The sequence below is a fragment of the Megalopta genalis genome, unplaced genomic scaffold (assembly GCF_051020955.1).
Source record: "Megalopta genalis isolate 19385.01 unplaced genomic scaffold, iyMegGena1_principal scaffold0498, whole genome shotgun sequence".
Taxonomy (NCBI): Eukaryota; Metazoa; Arthropoda; class Insecta; order Hymenoptera; family Halictidae; genus Megalopta; species Megalopta genalis.
Window position 1 is genome coordinate 72,156 of NW_027476567.1, and position 14,050 is coordinate 86,205.

At 35.3% G+C, this 14,050-nt stretch overlaps 1 protein-coding gene across 1 annotated transcript; it reads right to left on the minus strand.

Annotated features, from left to right (window-relative positions):
- Positions 1-3,918: 3,918 nt before the first annotated feature.
- On the minus strand, positions 3,919-7,211 carry LOC117224060 (uncharacterized). Its single transcript, XM_076528389.1, has 3 exons — positions 6,885-7,211; positions 5,516-6,072; positions 3,919-4,060 (listed from the first exon to the last, which is right to left on the minus strand). The coding sequence occupies exons 1-2, from the start codon at positions 7,194-7,196 to the stop codon at positions 5,518-5,520; spliced, it is 867 nt and encodes a 288-aa protein (XP_076384504.1). The 5' UTR covers positions 7,197-7,211; the 3' UTR covers positions 3,919-4,060; positions 5,516-5,517.
- Between the last annotated feature and the right edge of the window lie 6,839 nt (positions 7,212-14,050).

Below are 14,050 nucleotides of genomic sequence, written 5' to 3' on the forward strand. Positions count from 1 at the left end.
GCGAAATTTTGTAGGCTTCGCAATCATTTAACATCATTTTACTTTCTCCGATATTTGTTTTTCCTCCTGATATTGTTTTACTGATGGTTTGAAATGGTTTTCAAATCAATCTGAAAATAACGTTCTACCCATCCGTGCATTTGACTGCGATTTAAAAATTACAGGTAATGAAAGTACATGTTTCAAAGCTCTTAGCTTTTTATATTTATAAATTACAATAGGCATAATGCTATGTGTGCCTAACGCATTTGCACATACGCCAATTGTAATTCTATCTTTCTTCGCCCCATGTCCACTAAGACTTTTTGTTGAATGACACAATGACACAAGAAACGAAGAATAGAAATTGATTGATCAGTGACGCGATGAAAGGGGATGTAAAAGTGACGTAGCACGCAGTGCCGCAGGTAGCAAGAAAGCCTGGACGGGCGACCGAAGCGGTGCGTGCTAATGACCCTATTATAAAAAATGCTGCCGATGAGGCGTGCATTACTCGAAAATGCAGAAATGACTTTATTGCCGGAAAGAAGACGGCTCGAAAAAATCATCAACTTAGAAACTACAATTGTTCCGCGTTAAAAGTATTACAGAAGCTATCTATATTAATAAAGCATACGCGACTCGACCGATCGACCCAACACCGTCGGGACATAAGCATACAATAGATTCCGAAAATTACCAATAGTAAAATTAACAATAGTATCTAATTATCCGAAAAGCCGTTATTTCCTGCCTGTAAGGTAATGAAAGTACATGTTTCAAAGCTCTTAGGTTTTTATATTTATAAATTACAATAGGCATAATCTTATGTGTGCCTAACGCATTTGCACATAAGCCAATTGTAATTCTATCTTTTTTCGCCTCATGTCCATTAAGACTTGTTGTTCCGCGTTAAAAGTATATAGAAGCTATCGATAGTAATAAAGCATACGCGGCTCGAACGCTCGACCCAACACCGTCCCTACCATACAATAGATTCCGAAAATTATCAAACGACTCCATCTGTACTGCAAGCATCTTTCCACAAACAAATAAGCGACCGTAATAATAGTATCTAATTATACCGAAAAGCCGTTATTTCCTGCCTGTAATATTTCCTTCAACGCTGCCTACATCTGGTCGCCAAAATTCTCTCACCGTCACGTATTCCCCTTACCTTCTGCACAACACCAATTACCCAATTACCCACTTTTTCCCCAGTCTTATTACCTGCGCCACGGTCAACCTTCGAGACGCGCGGATTCTTCGTGAGATTCACTCGCAGGTACGATTCATACCTGCAAGTGACTGTTACTTCGGGGCGGTCACCTTTTTGTTTTTCCTATGATCCCTTGATCCATTGGTTCCAGATCAGATACTGTATTAGGTGATAAATATATAAATATATAATATAAATATATCAAAACGACTGCCTCTCTTTCTAGATCCGGAAAACTTGAAAAAACATTGAATCCGAGTGTCTCATTGAAAACTTCACGCCCCTAACGAATCTTCTTAAAAAACAAAACAGACAACGAACGGATAAATACTAACCAGACATCAACGCGTAAAAAATTTGGTTAAGACTCCGTCGATGGTCTCACCATCAACTCAATTCATTCTAAGCCAAGTACAGTTAGTCACCCTAGCGTTAAAAATTGTTATGTTATGTTAAAATATAGTGTTATTGATATCAGCCAATGTTAAAACCATTCTTTATCAACTTACCATCCGTATCACTCGAAAGAGTCATAGGAAATCGCGCAGACTCGGTGTCATACACGATTGAATCGGAGACTTACGACCTCCGTAGATCTAACAGTTCACTGTTCGACCTCGCCGGGAACGTTCTTCTCTAGCCAGTATTCTTGTTGGAAGTGCTTTCCATACAAGTCCACCTTCGTCCATATTGTAAACATTTTCCAAACTTATATTTTCTTCCTCTACCATCTTTTCAAAATCGATTATAAAAGCATTTGATGCATCCTGATCAACACTAGCTTTCTCCCTGTCTATGTTTGATAAGCGTATGCCATGTTGTCTCTTAATCTTGTTAACCACCCATGACTCGCTTTAAATCCCGAATATGACGGAAAATTTTCTCTTAATTCCGCCACCTTGTCTAATATAAGAGCATCGGTTATACGGTCTCCTAGTATCCCTCTTTGTACGAACCATGATAATAATTTTTTATTTAGTATATCGTAATAATGTAGCTTTACTATTTTTCTTCGCTGAAGTTCGCGTTTATTTTTGTTTCCAAGCGCATTCATTTTTGTAGCATCATGTGAATGCGTTGAATTGTTCTAATGCCAATGCCATAATTTTTTCCAATATTTTTAATTGACAGACCTGTTTCTCGAAGATCTTTCAAAGCGTAAAAGCGTTGCTGCACGTTTAATGACGTATATTTTTATGTCGATGCCATAATATTAATAGTAAAGCTATGTGTATGTAATTTAGAGTGTAAAACGATTTTAAAAAACGATATTAATTGTCACAATTTATATATCACTAATTACACTGTCTGACAAGATTGTGACACTCCCTGAACAAGAATCCGAAAACCGAATTGCTCCATCACCCTCAGTTTTTTAAATAAACGAACTTTTGTAAGAACCCAAAATTTTCGACGAAAATGAGGTATTGCATGAAAAGTAAAAACGTTAGAAAGTTCTAATTATTGTTAAAAGATAGAGGAGAGTTTCCCGAATATAATGGCATGCAATTTATTAATTGTTTTTGGTCCTAAATAACAATAAATTAATGTGAAAATTTAAAAAAGTGTCGACGTGAGCAGTTTCTGCGCAATATTTTTGTATTTTTACGAAAAGTTTTTTGTTCGGCACGAAAACTCTACCCAGGATCGGATTCTGTAGACATTTCTGAAGAAGAAACGGCCCGGTAAAAGCGTCGGAACGATATACATTTCGAGTAGATCGAGAAAATGTTCGACGGCAACATGTACACGACGTTTTGCCGCCATGAGCTTCGCTGCTCGCTTCTCTCTGTCTGACAGGGCCGAAACTACGCGTAATCGACACCGATGGAGAGATCCAATGGGGCATCCACTTTTCGTAAATAATATTTGAACTTTGTTTAGTACTTCAATGTTCTGTTTTTTTTTACATATTTCTGTGGATAATAATCACCAAACTGTGTTATATTTCACACAAAAAATCACACCAGAGTATTTGGAGTTGGTAACTCCTCTATCTTTCAACACCAATTAGAACTTTCTAACGTTTTTACTTTTCTCTTGCAATACCTCATTTTTGTCGAAAATTTTGGGTTTTTACAAAAGTTCGTTTATTTAAAAAACTGAGGGTGATGGAGTAATTCGGTTTACGGATTCTTGTTCAGGGAGTGAAGCTCTACAAGAATTTCATAGTGGCTATAGGAACCCAAAAATCGTGTCGGACAGTGTAAAAGTATGCCAAGTCTGCCCAAAGTATGCCAAATTTATAAAATTATATGCTTATCCATCGCTCGAAATTAATTTATATAAAAGTCACAAAATATATAGGAGCCTACTACCTTTTTTTAGCTTAATTTTGCGAAATTGTTTAAATATTTCGTAATAGCGATACCTTCCATTTAATAAATTATTTAAACAACGATGAGAATAGAAACTGAAAAGAATTAATGGCCGGGAAGTGTGTTAAAATCGTATCAAATGTTCGAGTCATTATTAAAAGTACGGCTGTTCGTTGTTTAATCAATGACGTAATTGTAGCAAGTATGAACGTAATGAGATAAATTAAACGGCGTGTAATTATTTCACGTGAAAAGCCGCCGAACCGAAAAGCGTAATTTAAAATAAATAGAGGGACCGAAGATTTAAATATTGGTGAGGAAACTTCCGATGGGGAATTAAATTAGCTCGTAGGAAATTTATTACAGGGAGTTGTTGGCTAATTAGCCGGCTGAACAACGTGATTGTATCATCAAATTTTTCATTTTATTTGATCTCGCAGAGCGTACAGAAGCATTACATCGGAATCTACTTTTAGAGTCCTACAGATCGATCGTCATCGCGTTCGCTGTAGAGTCATCAGAAAATCCAACGTGTATTGCTCATCTGCGATACAGAGAATGTGCCGAAATTAAATTTCGCAGTTTCACCAGGCTCGCTGAAATAAATCTACACATTGTTGGAATTATTATTCTCGCATCGGATAACGAATTTTTGCAATGTTAATTTAATTCCCTCTTTTAATGTCCCCGTCTATTTAATATCCTTAATAATTATTATTTAATAATCCCAGAAACTTCAATAAAAATCACTCAGGATTAATGAAATAAAGTTTTGAATTATTTTGTTTCACATGAATTGCTAAAAGTCCACATTTTGAATCCCCTAGGCGCTGTTGCCAGCACATAAACCAATAATTCCCTAGCCTTAAACTGCCACGGATTCGTGAAAGGTCGTTTAATATTTTTTGATTTTGCCCGAGCCCCATGAATCATGCGTTTAATTAAACATCTTATAGAAGAAGAGAAGAAATTTTAATTTTGTAGTGTAAGAAATACGTCGTGCTGCAAAAGTATCCCAACGTAACCTCACATTTACTAGATTCAGAGCTAAAAAATCAACTTTTCGTTTGAATAAAGATTAAAATAGATATTTACTGTATAGATGGACTTATAAAAATAACATTTTCACTAGACCACCACTCTGTCCCCAAACATTCTATTTATAAATCAAATCTATAGCTTGCCACACACTGAATATCCAGAGACAAGCCAGCAATTTATGAAACACAAAATTTCCTGGACTGAAAAACTGAAAAATCTCAAGCTGAAAAACCATTAATTTACTTAAGCTTCTGTCACGAAGGAATCCCAATATTATAATGTCTGAAACTGTTAAACATAACCTCACATTTTTTACACCTGAAGCTAAAAAGGAAATCAACTTTTCATTTGAATATGGGTCCAAACAATTCTGCTCTACATAGTAAAAAATCCCCTAGAATTTAATATCGTAAGTAACCTGCACTGTTATGAATTTATAATCCAATAATTCTCTAGTTTGCCACTTTGCGAATCCCTGTGGATAGCCACCAATTCATAAAACAAGAATTCCCCAAACTGCTAGACTCAGAATTGAAAATTTTTCCTTCTCAACCCTACGAACTATCAATTTACTCAAGCATCTAACTTGAAGGAATCTCGATGCAGAGTGCCGGAAACTGACAAACATAACCACACATTTCCTGAACTTGGATCTAAAAAAGTCAACCCGTCCATTTGAATTAAGTTCCAAATAATTCTGTTCTGCATTGATGCAATTATAAAACAGAATTTCCCCCAGAATTCAACATTGTGAATCTCGTAAAACCAGGTTAACAAATAAACAAAAACTTCCCTAACCTGTTTTACTGTGAATCCCCGAAAGATAGCCACCGATTCATGAAACCGAAATTCCCTAGATTCATAAAATTGCCTGAATTCATATTTCAATAGCACCCCCGCGTTGGTTAACACTCCGAAGTCCCTAAATAATGCTCATTTAACACATTTCCTCACCTACCTCTAAGCTTTTGGGTCCTTGAGGAAACGAAAGTCAGTCATCATCTTGCCAAGGTGCATGGGATGAGTATGAGCCCTCATGTGCATGTGATGCATGTGATCAACAGGTCCTACGGCGGCAGCCCTTATCGCCTGTTGATTGCAGTTGCAGGTCATCCCTTCGCTTTGATGAGTGCAATGAGGCACCTTGACGATAGTTGGCTCAGGAACGACCACCATGGGCTTGGAGGGCACGACAACCAGTTTATCCTTGCAAACTGGGGGCACTGGGACCAGCTTAATGGTCTCGATCACCTGAGTCTGCGGTTCCACGATCCTCTCGGGCTGGGGCTGGGGCTTTACAGTGACCACTTCGGGGACTGGAGTCGGTGCTGGGACCTCGACTCTCCTTTCTACGATCTGCACCTTCGACTCCTGAGGGCAAGGTTGAGATGGCTGGATGATCTGCAGAGTCTGCACCGAAGGGACCACCTGCTGGTGCATCATCTGCTGGGGAACCACCTGTTGGGGCACCACCTGCTGGGGAACCACGAACGACTGCTGGGGCACCACGTATGCCTGAGGATGGAAAACTATTTCATAACACACACAAGCTCCGTCGGTACGAATTTTTAAGAACTATCAATTAGCGTTGAAGTTTGGAGATCGGTATTACGCCAACAGAATTCACAGTGGCGATGAAATCAACGATATGGCGGAATAGCAGAGTTGGACATTATACAAGTAGAATTTCATTTGAACAATTCGAATAAATTTTATGAATATTTTTTCGTACAGTTTGAAAATAAATTTTACGGATAAAATTTTATTCGACTAATCTTTCGAATAAATTATTCAAATATAACTTTATTCAAATAACGAATTCAAATAATGATTTGAATAAAGTTTTATTCAAATAATGATTCGCGAATAAAGTTTCTTTCAAATAATGATTCGAGTAAAGTTTTATTCGAATTATGTTACATTCAAATAATGATTCGAATAAATTCTCGAATAACGTTTCGAAGACATCCTTTGAATCAATTTTTCGAATAAATTCTTCGAATCACCGAGAAATTAAGTGTTACTGTAACCATAAGCGATAAAAAAAACTTCGAACGCATAAGTTCTCCCTTTAAATTATACAAATAATTACAAAGACTTATGACACAAAATGGAGAATTACGTGTACATTTTCATCGATCGAAATTAACAATCGATGAATTATTTACTAAATGAGAGCTCTTACGAAAAACGAACAACTTTTGTCGAAAACTTTAAATCTCTCACGATTCTCAAGAAATAACACAAAATCAAGATACATGCAGATCATAGTGAATTTATGCGTCGAGAGAAGCATGGTAAATTAGAAAGCACGACGCAATTGCTACCTGAGGAGCCTGGAAGACTCCCAGAGACTGCACAGGCTGCGGGGCCTGCTGGAAGCTGTAACTCTGCATCTTTGGCGCCACCTGCGATTGTTGCACCACGCTCAGGCCCTGCATTTTCATCTGCGACCCATCCTGAGACACCTGCTGTCCATTTTGAGCACCTGGACGGATCTCCACGCAGAAGGACGCCTGCTTCTTCAGCCTGTCCTTCTCAGCACCCGCATCCTCCAAATGGAAATCCTTGGGACTGATCGCCGAGGATTCGGCCATCTTGGTCTCCAGTTTGCCAGCTGGCATTGCTTGCACTGCCATCGCAGCTACCAACAAACCGCACAGACATGCTGTTAACGAATTCATCGATGTAGAATCGGTTGAACAATCGTAGCGAACTGAATGCTTGGACGATTTGGCTGGCTTTTAAACCGATTTTTCGGTGTGACGACACCGCTCACGCACTTTTTTCCGGAACGCAATAGTGCTGAGCGTGCTGAATTCCGACGTAGAGCAGCACGGGCGGGGACTGGCTTCGGGAAATGAGGATGAGGGCGAGAATAAGAATAAGAATGAATCTGAGAATGAGACTGAAAATGGGACTGAGAATGGGGCTGAAAATGAGGCTGAGAATGGGATTGAGAATAGGTCTGAGAATGGGTCTGAGAATGGGTCTGAAACCGAGAATGGGACTCAGATTAAGACTGAGTGTAAGACTGTGAATGGGAGTGAGTCTGAGAATGGGGCTAAGAATGAGACTGAGACTTAGACTGAGACTTAGACTGAGGCTGAGAATGAAATTGTATGTACAATAGTCGGAACGATGGTATTTCTAGAGAGGCGCTGTTTCTGTAGTAAATAGGTGAAAGTTGAACAAGGTAATTTTACATTGTGTGTCAAGCTCAAACGTCGGGGAGTGTGATCTTTTTTCCAAGGAGTACGTCCCTGCACTTGCAAAGTACACTTTTCTGTCGAATGAACGCTGCGGTTTTATTTACTTATTGTTAGCTTGCTTCTTTACGACGGCCTGAGGAGGGTTTGTTCAGAAAGTTGAACATGTTAATGTTTACGGTGATATTTTGGAAATGTCAACGCTAGTTATACAGGGTGTTCTATTTAAGACAAGCCTCTTAAATTATCTTGTCAAGGAGTTATTATAATTTTTATCGAGTTTTCATATAATTGTAATTACTAAACTGCGGATCTTTATGCAAAATATCAATTTTCCAACACGGTTGTAAGAAATATCTACATTGTGTAAAAATAAATTGTTTCTTGGAATAGTTTTGATAAGTCGAAAACAGTGTGACACATTTTTGCCATAAATGCATAAAAGTCTGCAGTCTGATAATTACAGTATATTCAGTATATTCGACACGGTATATTCGAATTACAGTATATTCGAATGTATTGGATACTTGTATTTATTGTAAATCATAATTAAATTACAATTTTTGTTCTGAAGATAATGGTAGTAAATTATAAGAGATACAATTAAATGTGCTATTAAAAGTTGCAACATCAAATGAAGGAAAAGAATTAAGATCATTCAAATACAGTTCCTACACAATTTTTATTGAAATCGTGCCCAAAGTAACTTGAAAATTACAGTAATAATAACATTGAGGTTACCGCAAATTTTTAATAAATATCGATAATTGAAATCAAAGTTCTGATTGAAATTAATTGATTGAAATATCAATGATATTAAATCACAATTAACTTACAATGAAAGTTGCTGTTAAAAGTTATAATATTAAAGAAGCCAAAAAGAAAAGTCATAGTCTTTTATATGATTTTCATTGTAAGTGTGCCCAAGTTAGTAAGATTGAATATTACAATCGTACTTATATATAAAGTGAAATAATATCGAATTTTCAATTAACATTTATAATCACAATTGAGTTACAATTCCAAAAATAAGAAACAAGTATAATAAATCAGATACTGACAAAATTTATCAACGAATCCATTGTCAAAAATTTGCCAATAAAGGCCGGTATAAACAATGTTTAAAAAAACATCCGTCCAATGAAAGCTTCCACAATTTCCACAAAGTCTTCGTTCAAAATACGTCCGAATTCATGAAAGAAACCAATTTAAATAATAAAAATAATAATAATTGCTTATAACGTTGCTAATAATATTTTCTCAACAATTAAATACGGAATCACGGGAATTGGCACGGAATCGCGGTAAAGGTCGCCCGCGTCGCGTTTCAAGGCCCGTATTTAACAAACAACGTTGCAAATAACGATTGCAAAGCCATATTTCGGCAGGCGGTGGTTTCTGCTGGCACAAGTTATTTGTAGCTTCATCGTATTTCGACATCGCGGCGAGCCGAATTTAGGGCACTTTTGACCGTTCTTGCCGGCAACACACTTTCATTATCGTCAGCATATTATGGTTGCGTTCCCTTTATCCCGGCGCGGCGCGGCGCCGTTCGCGCTTGTTTTCATACACCGACAATACGTAACGCACAATACATTACGGTAGACGCCGGCGATTTAATAATGCCGGCAGAGGAGGTGGCATTCATGGAGTTCTTTCGCAAGTGCAAAATATTCATGGAATATTGACCACGGAGCCGCTTCTGCTCCAATTTCAATTAAAGCGTTCCGCACGTCGAGCACGTTTCACCGCCAACAACCCAATAAACTAATTATTAATTGCTGGACCAAATCGTAAACGAGCGCTTTTTCTCCAAGAACGTTGATTCTCGTTCGATTTTTAAAGAGATCGCAGTCGCTCGGTGTCCGGGTGCTTCGTACACCCCCCTACAAAAGTATCAGAAGGCTTGCAGAAAATTCGATAGGAAATTGCCTGAATTATTTTAACTTATTCTTAAATTTACTTCTTCTTTATTTCTTCTTTATTTTCCATGTTTGTTTATTTTTAATATTATAATTTATGCTAAATAAATATAGTTCCAATACTTTTGGACGAGGATGTACATTATTTTGTAACGCTCAATGTGCTCTAGAAGAATGCACTGTAACGTGCACTGTAGGGTAAGGGTCCCAATTACCGACACATTAAGCATGATTTTTTGTTCATCTGTTGCATATATATATATATAAATACTTGTAGAAAGCATAAATTTGATGTGAAATTAATGAAGAATAAAAATAATGCAGATGTCCCAATTACCGACACTTGAAAAAGCTACTTGTACCAATTATTTTGACCCAAACACCGATAAGATATTCATTTTCGAAATTATTTATACAAAAATTAACTGTTAATTCTAACGTATCCAACTTAAGTGAAACTATTAAATTATATTAATTGCATCATTAACACTTTGACTACGTCACCTGTATGCGAGTGACAAAATTATTTAAAATCTAATTTCTATGCTCATTCATAAAAGTTTCTTAATTCTATTAAGATTTGCAATAGATAAGAATGTTGAAATAGTAATCGATGTCATATTACTTTGCTTTGCAAGTTTAATTTAATTGATTAATCAATTAAATGATTAATCAAATATATGAAATTTTGAAATGTTTTAGTATTAATAATAAAATTGTTAATATATGAATAATATTAATATTAATAATATTATTAATGAATAACTTTTAAATGATCTAAAAGTATCCCATTCTCGCTGTTTATTTAGGAAAAATTATACGAACGTACGAATATTCTTTTATATAGAAGTGTTTTTCTAAAAATCGGAACAACCAAAACAGAAATTGATCTTCGGTCATTTTTCGAAACGAGAGTAATAAGATCATGGACTTAAAACTTTGTGGACAGATTAGCTGAAGCCGGAATAGTCTGTAAAATTCTTTCCACGCCAGAGGAATGGTTCTGTCGGAAATTATACTGCTTCTTGCAACGCGCTCTCGAAAGATTGCATGGCGGCCATAAAATCAACCTGCTTTGTTCTCCGAACGAGAGGAGAAACAAAAAGATTGTTAATCTGCTGGAGTGTAGCGGTTCCCCGGCGTGGAATATATGAAAAATTCTAAAACAGTACGGTAAAAGAAATGGATAAAGCTGGAAAGGGAAATTTGATTTTTATCAAGAAATGGAGCCGTTGTTTTGTTACTCGAAGTTCTAAGTTTGCGGATGTCAATTCAGTGTTCCGCTCAAATGTTTGTATGCAAAATGGCTGATTGCATTTCGAGGCGAGCAAGTATTTGATTTATTAAAATAGAAATACTTTCAAGAATCGTTTACGCGAATGTCAATTTTATTTTTGGAATGTTTGTTGCGTTAATATATCTTGTCGAAAAATTTAAGTCAAATTTGAATAGTTACGCATAAAATCAATTTTAAAGTATAACAATTAAGACAGCATTTAATTAAAGCATATGTAATGATGCGTATATAGAACAAATAAATAAAGCATAAACAATTATGTTTATACAAAATGAATTTGAAATAAGGCGTCACTAAAATTACATGTAGATATGTATATTTTCGAGAAGACATTAATAATTATGTACATATAGAGTAAATTAGAAATAAAATATGAATAATTGTATAAAATATATCGTATAAAATATACCCTGAATAAAATATAAATAATTACGTATGTGTATATAGAATAAATCGTATAAAAGATATAAATAATTGTGTACATGTAAAAAGAGTTCTAAATGAACTATAAATAATTATGTATATAAACTATAAATATTGAATAAACTCAAAATAAAACTAGATTATTATACACAAAATAAATGAATTGAATGCAACAAATTTAAATTTTGTAATTTTTAATCTAATATTACTGCACATTAAATCTCGTTGAAATACTCATGTTAGATTTCGATGGTAATATATGAGAAAATTTGCGCGATTAAAATCAATGCAGTCTGCAGCAACAACAGTTAGTATGATATGCATGCCAATGTATTCACGCAGAGCGAAGAGAATCTCAATCCACAGGAAATAAAAACCAAACTCACTTTTGTATTCGAAAAAAGCATTCGATTATCGGCTCTAGCTGAATCATTTATATCCGATAACGAAACGAAAATATGACAACGCAGGAGCGAAGGATTAATATTTTTCCAGAACTTCTGGATAACCCTAATCTCACGGAAAGCTTGCAAATTTTGTATCAAACTTCTCATCATTCATTTTATAAAAGTTATTTAAACATTTTATAAGAATTATAGAAACATTTTCTAAGAATTATAACTACATTTTGTAAGAATTACAACTACATTTTGTAAGAATTATAACTACATTTTATTAATCGAGGAAACATTTTCTAAAAATGATAGAAACATGATAAGAGGTATGGAAGTGAGAGACACAGGTTAATTACTTAACACAACGTGGTTTAATAAACATTAGTACAAAACGTGGCTAGCGTGCACATGGGTCCCACAGACTGTGACCATAAGAAACAAGCAGAGTGGTACGCGGTGGACGCGCCGGTGACGCGTCGGCGACGACCTCGGGGCGGCCAGGATGAGGCACTAAGGGATACGAAGATATCCCTAACAAAACATTTAATAAAGATTATAAAAACATCTTACCAAAATTATAAACGCATTTCACAAAAATCATAAAAAATTTTATATACAAAATTATATATTTGATAATCGTCGTATTTATAGAATATCATTCGTAAACAATTCTATTATAACATTATAATATAATTATTTAGTCTAATCGTATTATAATAACATTACAATTATAAAACATATCTAATTAGATATGTCTAATTATAAAATTCGACAGATTTACTTATTATTCATTTAGTTACTCATTTATTATTAGTGCTGGTTCCTAAATTCAAGAAAACATATAAATTAACAAAGGATTAACAGCGTTTTTATTTTATTTTTATAATGAAAAATCTTTTCGATGATAAAGGAAATTCTCCAATTTTAATTTTTGTAATATGATGTACGAGGACGAGAATTTCCATGAATATTGTAATTATGTAATGTATTATTAAGTGTTTTATTCAGTCACGTGGGAACAGAAATGAGAGATTAATGAAATTAAACGGTTAACATTAAAAGAATGGTATCAATGGAATACTGTTCGAGTCATTGCAATTGGAAATTAGATCGTGAGCAGGTATTTATGCAATATTATATAACAGGCCTGTTTTAGGAAATATTTTAAGACATTCGTCCAGATAAAATATTTAACGAAACATTGATTAGGAAATTAAATATGCTACAATTTTTTTAACGACATTAAATTTAAAAAATTAACTGTTATTGGCAGCCTTTATTATACGAACTGGTGTCACAGTCTAAATCAAGCTTTATACGACATACTATTGTGTTCAATAGTACAGATGTAGTATAATTATATACTATATCTGTATTATTGAATACAAAACAGTGTAATAAAAAAATTTAAGTAACTGTAAAAACACTCGAAACTTCAATGCGAAAGTATGGATTGAAATAAAATTATTATTATTATTGTTATTATTATTAATACTGAATATAATCTTATTTATTACACAAATCAATAAACACTGATTACTATATCTGAAAAATACAATAACGATGCTGCTGAACACTACAGGGTACCCCAAAATCTGCTGTATAACTAATACTAATTATACTGCTTGTATAACTAATACTAAGTAATTGTTCCATTATGCAAACGTCCACGTTGTTATAATTAATTCGCATAACCGAAGTTCTACTGTACAAAATAATTATCCAAATAAAATAGACTTTTAAACAATGTCGTACGCCATTATGGTTGTCGGTTTTGCCGCGTCGACGTTACAATTATTAGAACAAGAAATTGATCAAAAACACCAATTAAACATTTTTCAACGTCGACGTTCAGCGTTCGGACGCGGAAAAAAAATTGATTCTTGGATCTGGAGAAGCGAGGACGGTGTTCGTTTGATCAACAAACTGTTGAGAGATTTCAATACACCGTAGATCGAGCCACAGCTGACCGGGCAGAAGTTGGTTTCGTCGGTCGTTTCCGTTCACCTTAAGCTGTTCTGCGATTCCGCGCAGGGATTCTTTCTTTCATCCGCAACGTACGGATACTTTCTCCACCCTCTGTGTGTCTGTAAAACTAAGTCTCAATCTCGGGTTCTTCCTTTCATCGGAAACCATGAACTTTTCTTATCTCCGCCGGGTTTTGATTGGAACTACGCCGTCGGAACAGAGAGAACAGCTGCGACGTAGCACGTGTCAGATCGTTTCTATTAAGGGGACTTATCCAGT